General features: G+C 35.2%; 1 protein-coding gene across 6 annotated transcripts in view; it reads left to right on the forward strand.

The window, feature by feature from the left end:
* ZMYM4 (zinc finger MYM-type containing 4) overlaps positions 1-13,012 on the forward strand; it is a 147,534-nt gene that overhangs the window by 100,771 nt on the left and 33,751 nt on the right. For all 6 annotated transcript variants that reach the window (XM_045035528.1, XM_019836636.3, XM_023258461.2 and 3 more), the window contains 10 exons: positions 86-298; positions 2,922-3,072; positions 3,569-3,684; positions 4,735-5,010; positions 5,185-5,335; positions 6,378-6,550; positions 7,336-7,486; positions 8,267-8,407; positions 8,730-8,767; positions 9,706-9,850. In XM_045035528.1, the coding sequence (XP_044891463.1) occupies positions 86-298; positions 2,922-3,072; positions 3,569-3,684; positions 4,735-5,010; positions 5,185-5,335; positions 6,378-6,550; positions 7,336-7,486; positions 8,267-8,407; positions 8,730-8,767; positions 9,706-9,850 (1,555 nt within the window). The remainder of the gene's footprint in view (positions 1-85; positions 299-2,921; positions 3,073-3,568; positions 3,685-4,734; positions 5,011-5,184; positions 5,336-6,377; positions 6,551-7,335; positions 7,487-8,266; positions 8,408-8,729; positions 8,768-9,705; positions 9,851-13,012) is intronic.

A 13,012-nucleotide genomic window follows, 5' to 3' on the forward strand; every position in this document is an offset into this window, starting at 1 on the left:
TCAGCCTATTGAGCCACCCAGGCACCCCAAGAACAGCTTTTGATGGTCTGTGCTTGTGATTTGTTTGTTGTTTTTTAATTCCTAGATTCGACATGAAGTTAATTACCAGAATGTGGTACATAAACTTTGCAGTGATGCCTGCTTCTCTAAGTTTCGCTCTGCCAACAACCTCACCATGAACTGTTGTGAGAACTGTGGGGGCTACTGCTACAGTGGCTCTGGGCAGTGCCACGTGCTTCAGATAGAGGGCCAGTCTAAGAAGTTCTGTAGTTCAGCATGTGTCACGGCGTATAAGCAGGTACATGACTGTATCTAACCCCGATGTCTTTGTTCATTTCAGGAGGACCTACATTTTTTGGTAGTACTTACTTATGAAAATGCCGCAGAAATACTAAGATCTTATTATCAGCTTAATTGATGTACTTTACATATAAATAGGATTTGTCAAATGAATGTTATTAAAAACCCGGGTATAGAGTTTTGTAAATAGCATATTTCTCTTCATGCATTTGAAATACATGCTTGTGGGCATGACATTTTTATTTCAAATATGATTCATGTTTTTGAATAATATTTTGAAAATACACAAAGAAGAAAAATAATGCATTTCCCAGAGATACCCAGTCTTATCTTTTTGGTGTGTAGCCTTCTTTGAAATATATTTGGTTTGCATATAATATACTTTTTTATTGGACAAGGTAAGGTCCAGGTTACGTACATATTCTTGAATCAGATCCATATAGTTGAAATTGCAATTCAGAAATTGAAAATCTTACCATTAATTTGTTTATAAGGGTTTTTCCTTTTCTTCATGAAATACGAAAAAAATAAATGTAGGTCATATATTATTTTGTGAATAGATGAGGCTTATAGAAGATGAATTGAATGAATTCTGTATGACAAATACAGCTTCGTTTTTACCATATTTGTAATTTGTTAGCAAATTTTGATCAAAAATTAGATTTTAGAATTCATAAATCCAAAGGTATGATAATCTTTTTTGTTTATTTTACAATGCCTTCCTTTTGTAGCATGATAGCTGATCATTCTTTTTCTTAAAATAGTGACTTTTTATACAGTCTACCAACATTCATGAATGTAATAATGTCAATTGAGAAATTCCTTTTAAATTCTTAATACTTTGCAGTGATTTTGGAATTTTAAACATTATATGGTGTTTCCTTTTATTTCTTGTTATTATTCAAGTACATTAAAGGGGCTTAGCTTTACTATTTATTCCTTCCTTTAGAAACTCCTTGTTTTTGCTTTCACAGGGGATAAAAAAAGCCAATATCTTCATGAGTTTATCCTTGTTCAAAAGACTGTTTTCCTGATAACTGTTTCAAGTACTAAAAGTTACTTGGATTCAGTCCATTCAAAGATGGTTTATATTCCACAAGAGAAGGAGAAATAGGTTGAATCATCTTAATTTTAATTTATTTACTATATTTAATTTAGCCATTACTTATTAAATTTCTCACATATTGATGTGTACTGTGGTATAGAGAAAGAATTTGATTTAGAAGTAAAGCATATCTCAGTTTGATATCTTGATTCTCTATTCAAATAGAATTTTACCTTGGATAAACAGTTAAACTCTCTGGGTTTAACTTTTCTTATCTGTGAATGGGTATTATACTACTACTGTCACTGGGATGTTATTAGGATTATGTGAAGGAAGAATGGGAAAGCACCTAGTATAGAACCTGGCATGTTGAAAATGGTCGTATCTGTTGTTTTGTTTTTTTCCTTATATATAATTCATTCAACAAACATTAGATGCGATTCCTGCTTTGAAGGGCTCCATGTCTCCTGAGGGAGATAGACATCAAACTGAGTAGAGACGCTATGGTGGAAGTATTATGGTGTTCAGTGGGGCACAGAGGAAACATGGTCAGTTCTAGTTGGTAGGACAGGATGAGACTATCAGCAAAAACTTCACAGAGATAATGGATGCTGGATATACTTACAAGTTATCTTGAATGTATGATATACTAGTAGTATTTAGTATTACTGGCTGCTGAATCCCTAATTAAAAAAAAATTTTTTTAATGTTTATTTATTTTTGAGAGAGAGAGAGAGACAGTGTTGAGTGGGGGAAAGGCAGAGAGAGAGGGAGACACAGAAGCAGAAGCAGGCTCCAGGCTCTGAGCTGTCAGCACAGTGCCCGACATGGGGCTCGAACTCACGAGCCGTGAGATCATGACCTGAGCTGAAGTCGGACGACACTCAACTCACTGAGCCACCCAGGCACCCCTGCTGAATCCCTAATTTAGCGCAAACTTAAGATAATAATAGACTGTTCGATTGCTTATATTTGAAAATTTGTGATATCCAAGGTTTGCTCCCACTTTATTGCTTACTTGCTTTATTGCTTTGTGTGCTTTGTTGTTGTTAGTGATAGAATAGTTGGCAGTGACTTTCCTAATAAGTTTATTAATTTTATTGAAATCACATTTTATTGCCACATATAGCACCTTTTGTAGGGGGGTTCTTCTAATTTTTAGCATAGTGTAAGAGCATGAATTCCCTGTTTGTAATTTTTTAAAAATACTATTTTTAAAACTAGTTACAATCAATTAGTAGATTCCCAAATTAATTGTTAGGTTGCGTTCAGCATTATTTTTTAATGAGATAGAATATAATGGAAAATATAAAAATGCATCACATGTTATCATGATTTATATTGTTTTATGAAACTTTTTTCAGTTTTATATACATCTATACTACACAAACACAAAAGTTCAGAAGTATGTACTGGGTCACTTTGTAAAATTTATTTCTTACTGAGGATTGTAATCATAAAAGTTTGAAAGCCACTAATTTAAAATATTTCAACAGTGTTAAGTATAAACATTTCAAAGAATTATGCTTTTACTTATCATTTGGTAAAAATGAATGTTATTTTATTCTCTTAATAGAAATCAGCCAAAATTACACCATGTGCGCTTTGCAAATCATTGAGATCCTCAGCAGAAATGATTGAAAATACCAATAGCTTGGGAAAGACAGAGCTTTTCTGTTCTGTTAATTGCTTATCTGCTTACAGAGTTAAAATGGTTACTTCTGCAGGTAATACTGGTTTCATAAACTATATAAATATAATAGTTGACAAAATTATGGTTATTGCTTTTTGTATAGTACAGATTTTTGTCCAGATTTAATTGACTTTTAAGGCAAGTTTAAAATATTTCAGATCTGTGTTGTAAAATATTACCTATTGCCTTGATTGCTTAACTTATGTTTATTTATTTGCTTGCCTATTTGTGCATTCCCCTTTACCAAAAGAATTTCATTTGACTTCTTTAAGGTATTTTTTTTTTATCCACACCTGATTTATTTCAGGGTTCATTTTGTAGTTTCAGGGTAGATCTACCGTGCCAACTTTACATTAAAAGAAATATTTTTAATGTTAAGTTAGTTTTTGTCTGTATGTGACATGGTTTAGTTTCAGTTGCTGCAACTTGACCTGGCCCTTGAATTTCATATATTGGATAATATTTATTTTCTCATACATTTGTATACGTTTGTATATATTACTCATTAGTTTTTATTTCGATTTGCTAAGGTGTACAAGTTCAATGTAACAGTTGTAAAACCTCAGCAATCCCTCAGTATCACCTAGCCATGTCAGATGGAAGTATACGCAACTTCTGCAGCTACAGTTGTGTGGTAGCTTTCCAGGTACGGCTTCAGAAATCTTCCTCTCCTGTCAGTGAGTTGCCTACCATAACGTATATAAACTTGTTAGGTGTTTGCTAATGCCTGGATTGCCTGAATTTTTCTCTCAGTCCTATTACACTTGGATTCTTTGATTTTTGATGTGTTTGGAGGCATGTCATTTAACTGCCTCCTGTAAAATTAAATGGTACTGTTACTACCCAGATTATCTATTGGGAGGATGTTATTATTTTATTTTACTTTTATTTTTTGTTAACTTTTTAAAAGTGTATTTATTTATTTTGAGAGAGAGAGAGAACGAGCAGGGTAGGGGCAGAGAGAGCGGGAAGAGAGAAAATCCCAAGCAGGCTTTGTGCTGTCAGCACAGAACCCGACACGGGGCTCAAACTCACCACCATGAGGTCATGACCTGAGCCAAAATCAAGAATCGGATGCTTAACCAACTGAGTCAGTCATCCAGGTGCCCCGGGAGGATATTATTTTTATTTTATTTAATTTACCTTTTTTTTTTTTTAAATGTTTATTTATTTTGGGAGAAAGTGAGTGTGTGAGCAGGGGAGGGACTGAGAGAATCCCATGCAGACTCTGCACTGTTATTGCTGAGCCCAGTGCAGGGCTCTATCCCATGAACTATGAGGTCATGCCCTGAGCTGAAACCAAGAGTCGGACGCTTAACTAACTGAGCCACCCAGGCCATCCCATGGGGATATTATTTTTAAAGGAGATTATTAGTTTGGGGCCTCTGGCTGGCTCAGTCAGTAGACATGCAACTCTTGATCTCAGGGTCCTGAGTTCGAGCTCCATGTTGCATGTAGAGGTTACTTAAAAAAAAAAAAAGTTTAAAAAATTTAAAGAGATCATTAGTTATTTTAGTTTCTGCCTATAAATGACACTCTATCCATTCACTTCTAAGCTGTTCAAGGGCACGGAGTGTCGCCTGTTCACAGGTGTATCTTATGTACTTAGAATTGTGCTTGTCAGACTTAGGCACTCGGTGCTCATTTGACTGAACAAATGATTACATTGATTATCTTGTTTTGTTTCATTTTTCAGAATTTGTTCAACAAACCAACAGGAATGAATTCTTCAGTAGTGCCCTTGTCTCAGGGCCAGGTAATTGTAAGCATTCCCACAGGTTCAACAGTGTCAGCAGGTGGGAGTAATACCTCTGCTGTCTCCCCCACCTCCATCAGTAGCTCTGCTGCAGCTGGCCTCCAGCGTCTTGCTGCCCAATCCCAGCACGTTGGGTTTGCACGAAGTGTTGTAAAACTCAAGTGTCAGCACTGTAACCGTCTTTTTGCCACAAAGCCAGAACTTCTTGACTATAAGGTAAAGTATAGGATCCTGATAAAGGGTTTGAGTGTAAAATGGTCTATCTATAAAATCATTTCTAGCTTTTCATCTTTAAAAATTACACTACTTGTTTTAAAATAAGAGGGAATAAAGGATTTCCAAGAGATAAACCAAATGTTTCATTAGTACTTAATGATTATTTCTTTACAGGGTAAAATGTTTCAGTTTTGTGGCAAGAATTGTTCTGATGAATATAAGAAAATAAATAATGTAATGGCAATGTGTGAATATTGTAAAATTGAGAAAATTGTAAAGGAGACTGTGCGATTCTCAGGTGCTGACAAGTCATTCTGTAGTGAAGGTAAAGACAAAATCATCTTACCTACTGATCATGTTGGTCCTCTTAAAAGTAACTGATAATTTAAGCTGTTACTTTGTAAGTTTATCTGTTTTATCCATTGTGTAACAAAGCTTTTTGTTTTGTTTACATTTGGTTTGCTTTTTACTGAGCTAGTCCTTCATATCATATAGATGTTAAAATGAAGGAAAAGATTGTTGAAGTGTATTACAGAAGATGGTGGTGATGTGAAAAACATTTCATGTTTTTAGGTTGATAGGGATTCTTTTAGTTATTGGTGCTTATTTCTAAAGAGAAACTTCTTAGGGGCACCTGAGTGACTCAGTCGGTTAAGTGTCTGACTTTGACTCAGGTCATGATCTCACAGTTTGTGAGTTTGAGCCCCTGCATCAGGCTCTTGGCTGTCAGTGTGGAGCCCGGAGCCTGCTTCGGATTCTGTGTCTCCCTCTGTCTGCCCCTCCCCTTGCTTGTGCGCACCCTCTAAATAAATAAGTAAGTAAGTAAGTAAATAAATAAATAAAAGCAAACATTTAAACATAAATAAATAGAACTTCTTACATTTTAGTAGCATCCTAAATTATATTTTTATTGTTTTAAATAGTCATTATATTTCTGAATATAATAGACAAATCAGTATGAGGTAGATTGTCTATTTCGATGACTTTTTTGTATGTTTAAAATGTTTTATTCTAAAACTGTGCATGATTAACCTCCTAGACTATTGGCTTTCAAACCTTTTGACCACAACACAAAAGAAGAAATACATTTTACATTGTGACCCAGTATGTTATCACCTACCCAAGTAAAACAAAGTTTTAGGAAACAAAACTGACTTTTATTATATGTGATGCTCTGTAATATTTACTATCCTGTCCTATTTTGTTTGAAAAAGAAAATGATAGTATAGATTCTATAAATTGATCTCTTGGTCTACTAACTGGTAAGGATCCAACTGTGAAAACATTGTCTTAGAGCATTTAAGTTTAAAGATGTAGGTATTTAATTAATTTTTTTCTAATGTTAATTTTATTTTTCCTGTTTTTAGGTTGCAAATTGCTTTATAAACATGACTTGGCGAAACGCTGGGGAAATCACTGTAAAATGTGCAGTTATTGTTTACAGACATCTCCCAAATTGGTACAGAATAATTTGGGGGGGAAAGTAGAAGAGTTCTGTTGTGAAGAATGCATGTCCAAATATACAGTTCTATTCTATCAGGTAATTAAAATTAATATCCTTGGGGTTTTTCAAATTAAGGCATACATTATTCCCTTCTTTTATTCTTTAAAGTAGTATGAAGGGCAATGTAATGATTTTAAAACTTTTAAGTATTAAATGTATTATGTTGTCCTGTGGTATTAATGTAAGATTTAAGATGACTTTAATGTCACTGAAATTATGTTCTTTTTGTTTTTAATTTCCTTGTAGAAGACGTATCAGTCTTAAGACATTAAAGAGTTTAAAATTAGCATTTTATCTATTTATTATTTAACTAAAATGAATTTGTCTTCTGAAGTTTTTGAAGAAGATAGGTTTTATTTTCATTTCACTATGTTTTTTAATTACTCTTTATTGGCATCTTTATAATGTGACTTTTTTTAAATTTTTTTTTTTAACGTTTATTTATTTTTGAGACAGAGACAGAGCATGAACGGGGGAGGGTCAGAGAGAGGGAGACACAGAATCTGAAACAGGCTCCAGGCTCTGAGCTGTCAGCACAGAGCCCAACACGGGGCTCGAACTCACGGACCGCGAGATTATGACCTGAGCCGAAGTCAGACGCTTAACCGACTGAGCCACCCAGGCGCCCCTATAATGTGACTTTTAATATGTAGTGTAAATGATTTGAAAAATGATAAATGTTTACCATTTTAGGATGGTTTTCATTTTTATGTTCTAAATTCTAAGTTAATTTCCTCACTTGTTATGTGTGAACTCCTTTTATTCTGTCAGACCAGAGATAATTTGTATTTTACTCTTTTACTATCTTATTTCATTTTTAGATGGCCAAATGTGATGGTTGTAAGCGACAGGGTAAACTCAGCGAGTCCTTGAAATGGCGAGGAGAAATGAAACATTTCTGTAACCTGCTTTGTATCTTGATGTTCTGTAATCAGCAAAGTATGTGTGACCCACCTTCACAAAACAATGCAGGTAAAATTAAACTTTATAGTCTTTGATCAGTGCTAGGGACCAACTACTGTTCTACAGAATGGGAACTTTAAATAGTTGTTAATAATTTCATGAAATGCAAATTTCACTCTGTTCAAATGACATTAACATTTGAATCCCTTTTTGTTTAACAGATTAAAGCTTTGTAGAAAGGAGTTCATTTAGTTTTCTCTGAACATTTTGAATTAAATAAGCTCTGTAAGAACTATGGGACAGAATGGCAGTTAATATTTTGTAATGGGTATATACACCTTGACTTCCTTAAACAAGGATTTGAGAGTGTAACAAAGGACATAGAATATAAATCACATGGCCTTTTTTTTTTTTAATTTTTTTTTTTTAACGTTTATTTATTTTTGAGACAGAGAGAGACAGAGCATGAATGGGGGAGGGGCAGAGAGAGAGGGAGACAGAATCGGAAGCAGGCTCCAGGCTCTGAGCCATCAGCGCAGAGCCCGACACGGGGCTCGAACTCACGGACCGCGAGATCGCGACCCGGGCTGAAGTCGGACGCTTGACCGACTGAGCCACCCAGGCGCCCCCACATGTGTAGTTTTACAAGAGAAAATACATGGAATACTTCTAAGTTTCACTAATTAAAAAATAGGAAAAAAAAAAAACCCCAGTTAATCCTAATGTGATTCTTTGCTCTGACAGAATTTAACTTTACTGAAAGCATTGTTTAACCTCCTTGAGATGTTGGTTTCTATGTATGTGCATATAAATTACATGAGGTCTTTTTATTTTTGTTTATTTAATCAGCAAGTATTTCCATGGTGCCAGCTGCTTCAGCAGGGCCCCCATCTCTAAGAAAAGATTCAACTCCAGTTATAGCCAATGTGGTATCATTAGCCAGTGCTCCTGCTGCTCAGCCCACAGTGAATTCTAACAGTGTCTTACAAGGTATGTCTGATTGGAAAGCATTTATGTAGCCTTTTGAGGTTGAGTACAGGGGTTCTGTCTTTTTTCCATCACTGGTCATTTTCAAGTATTTGACACATTTATATTATGAGTGGTGGCTCTCTGTGGGCTGTTGGGCACTAAACAATGTTTTTGTCCCTTTTTCTCACGTGGTACTTTAGATGCTAGTCTTCCCATGAATTAAGATAATACCTGTTTTTATTTGGAGATTTTGTGTCTGTTATCCCACCATCAGCTTTAAATGCTGCTGTTTATGTTTAAATAATTGTGTAAGATCCTAAATATTTATTTTAATTTATATTAGGTGCAGTTCCAACAGTAACAGCGAAAATCATTGGGGATGTAAGTTTTATTCTTTTAACTGGTATTGCTTGCTACTGTGTTTATTTTCCAGTTTTGTACAGTATGAATATGTCTATGCTAATTTTCCATGCTTTATTCTTTATTATGTAAAATAATTTTCATTAGCTCATAACCTTTGTTTAGGAATAAGATATTCTGGTTATTTATTGATTGATTCATATTGTGGTTATTTAATTAGGTCTTTAATGTACTTTGATTTCTTTGAATACTTGCTATCTCTGCATAGTTACTGAAGCCTATTTTTGTTGGTTTTTGTTGTTTTTAATAGTAGATAATAAAATTTTACAGAATTCAGGCATAAAGGTATTTGGGACATTTTGTAATGTAGTCAGATTGTAAATAAAGTATTTATAAAATACAGTTTGTTTCCACCCAGAGCAGATTATCCTTAAGTAAGCACTCTTTTTTTTTCCTCAATAATTTTTGCTTTGTTTCTTAGAAGAAAATTAATAGGAGAAAAATTTACAACTAGAACAGTAGCAGTTCTGAAGTGTTTCCTGGTCTGTTAGATAACTTTCACATCATCTTTTTTTAGGTTACTTAAATGATCATAAGTGTTTATGTTATTTCTAGTTATCTTGAACCTAAGTCTTTTAAGACTCATCTCAGTCAGGAAATAACAGTTCGCATTTTAAACATAGCCAGATTGACCAGCAATGTCTTATAATAGAAATCGCATTTTTCTTGGTAAATAGAATTGGTAATTAGATACATTCAGAGTCAGTATATAGTTATCAAAATATTCTTATATAGCTATTGGTATTTCAGGAATATTGTATTTCTTACATATTTAGTTGAATATTTATGTTCTTTGTCTTCCATGTAATTCCAGTATAGTGTTTCTTTTGAAATTATAGTATTTCTTCTAATTAATGATAAGCTTTTGAAACCTCTTTGGTTTCTGATTTTTTTTCTAGGCAAGTACACAAACAGATGCTCTGAAACTGCCACCTTCCCAGCCCCCAAGACTTTTGAAGAATAAAGCTTTATTATGTAAACCTATCACACAGACTAAAGCCACTTCTTGCAAACCACATACCCAAAACAAAGAATGCCAGACAGGTATGTTCCTTGCACTTCCTCTCTCTCTCTCTCTCTCTCTCTCTCTCTCTCTCTCTATATATATATATATATATATATACTCTCTCTCTCTCTCTCTATATATATATATATATTTAGTATATATATTTATAAATTTATACATATATAAGTTTATATATTTGTATATATTTAGTGTATATATATATATATATATATATTTTTTTTTTTTAGTGGGGAAGGAATGCTAGATTTGCTTACATTAATTAAGTGCCTATGCCCTGGGTGATGTGTTTGATTGCTTATGTACATCACCCAGTTGCATCCTCATGACTTTTCCTGTCAGGTATTTTCACCCTCTAAAAATTAAGTTATGCCAAAGAGAAGGTAGTTAATTGATAATACCATACTGTGAACACTTCATTTTCTTTTGTTAATGAGAGTAATTTTATGGAATAAGGGTAGACTTTGGAATTATATAGACACGCTCTTAATAGGAGTTGTAGTTTCATAGAGGATCCTTATGTTTGAACTTTTCTACCCTCTGTATCAAATAAAGTCAGGTTTTTGTGGGGGCGGGGGGCTTTCTTTTCTTTTGAATTGCCATCCCTAAGCAAAATCCTCCAATCTACTTTTCTGGATGCTGGTGTGGTGCAGTCCTCTGATCTTCTCAGCTTGCCTCTCCTGGCCTGGAATTTCTGCCCTGCAAATGATCTGGGCTGAGGTTGATTGGGACCTCATATTCTTGGCCTACCAGTCCTGCAGTAGGGCTTCTACCCTATGGGTGGCAGCTGGGTGGAGAAAGGGAGACTCCAGCCTGTCAGCTGTACTCACCAGGAAATTAAACTTTTCAATATGGAGTTGGAGGGAATGAGAAATGATGGTGGCCAGCCCCCTGGTGAGATATGGTAACCCTTGTTTGGGAGCTGAAGAAATAGGATCCCATTCCTCCTGGCCACACCTACCCAGAGCAGAGCTTCTGTCAAGTTGAGCTGGCTGAGCTGGGGTATGGAGTAAGTAGTGGAGCACATGTCATAGATTCCCACTATTCTTACTGTATTTAGGTAGATTTTCTCAAATAAATGTCTATTTGCTGTATTCCCTTAGGACAATTTGTAAAGAATTTAAGTGGTTGGGGTTTTTTTTTTTGTTTTTTGTTTTTTTAAATGTTTTTTGAGAGACAGAGCACAAGCAGGGGAGGGGCAGAGAGAGAGGGAGACACAGAATCTGAAGCAGGCTCCAGGCTCCACTCTGTCGGCACAAAGCCCACTGCAGGGCTCAAACTCAAGAACTGTGGGATCATGACCTGAGCTGAAGTCAAATGCTTAACTGATTGAGCCATCCAGGCGCCCCTGAGGTTTTGCATTTCTTAAAGCCCCCACGGACCACATTGAATAGTAATGTTACAGATGACTTCAGCCTATATTTGTATTGTAGTTAATAGTGACTTACTTAGTATTATGTAGCTTGGTTATCAGACATCTCTAATCCCAGTGATTTTATTTTTATTTTTATTTTTATTTTTTGCGTATAGTTGAAACACACAGTTACATTAGTTTCTGGTGTGTACAGCTTAGAGATTTGGCAAGTTTATACATTATGCTGTGCTCGCTACAAGTATAGCTACCATCTTTCCCCATCATATCGCTATTACAGTATCATTGACTGTATTACTTATGCTCTGCTTTTTATTCCTGTGACTTATTCCATAATTTGGAGACCTCTATCTCCCTCTCCCCCTCACCCATTTTGCCCAGACTCCTATTGACAGGTAATTTTAAGAAATTTTTTTTTTTTTTTTTTTAATTTACATCCAAATTAGTTAGCATATAGTGCAACAATGATTTCAGGAGTAGAGTCCTTAGTGCTCCTTACCCATTTAGCCTGTCCCCCCTCCCACAACCCCTCCGGTAACCCTCTGTTCTCCATATTTAAGAGTCTCTTATGTTTTGTCCCCCTCCCTGTTTTCATATTATTTTTGTTTCCCTTCCCTTATGTTCATCTGTTTTTGTCTCTTAAAGTTCTCATACGAGTGAAGTCATATGATATTTGTCTTTCTCTGACTAATTTCACTTAGCATAATACCCTCCAGTTCCATGCATGTAGTTGCAAATGGCAAGAATTCGTTCTTTTTGATTGCCAAGTAATATTCCATTGTCTATATATACCACATCTTCTTTATACATTCATCCATCGATGGACATTTGGGCTCTTTCCATACTTTGGCTATTGTTGATAGCCAAAACAACATGCTGCTATAAACATGGGGGTGCATGTGCCCCTTCAAAACAGCACATCTGTATCCCTTGGATAAATACCTTAGTAGTGCAATTGCTGGGTCATAGGGTAGTTCTCTTTTTAGTTTTTTGAGAAACCTCCATACTGTTTTCCAGAGTGGCTGCACCAGTTTGCATTCCCATTGACAGGTAATTTTTAATGTCCACTAGACCATGGTAAAGTTGATCCGATATTATTTCCTACCTCTAACCCTACTCAACTTGTCAGCTTTTCACTTCTTCTCACTAGCATTACCTTTCTCTGACGTTAATGGTTTTATAATCATCTAGGGTATTTTTCTGGTACGTAGAAAGGACCCTGTAGGATACCTGTTAAACATTGGATAAATTCTCCATCCTCCTCACTTAGTTTCCCTATTCTCATTTAGGTTTCTAAGTTCTGTTTCATCTTTTTAATACCTTAGAATATGTGTATGTGGCTCACTTGCCTGGGTGGCTCAGTTAGTTAAGCATCTGACTTTGGCTTAGGTCATGATCTCACAGTTCAAGCCTCGCATCAGGCTCTCTGCTGATAGCTCAGAGCTTGGAGCCTGCTTCAGATTCTCTCTCCCTTCCTCTCTGCCCCTCCCCTGCTCGTGCTATGTCTCTCTCTCTTTCTCTCAAAAATAAATAAACATTAAAAAAAAAAAGGTTTAAAAAAAAAAGAAAATCTGCTTGTATGTATTTATTCATTTTTGTAGGTATCATAACCACCCTAGTCCAGGTCCTCATCGTCTTCATTGTATGTACAAACTTCAATTGCCTGCTCCTTTTACACTTCATATACTTTTTATTCCATACTAAGATGGCCTCCAAATTAATCTTTTTTAGTGACCTTTTCATCATATTACTCTGTGCTAACAGATCTGCAGTAACTCCACACTATCTACTAGAAATGATTTTAAAAGTT

Source organism: Felis catus, chromosome C1 (genome assembly GCF_018350175.1).
Source record: "Felis catus isolate Fca126 chromosome C1, F.catus_Fca126_mat1.0, whole genome shotgun sequence".
In the NCBI taxonomy this organism is placed as follows: Eukaryota; Metazoa; Chordata; class Mammalia; order Carnivora; family Felidae; genus Felis; species Felis catus.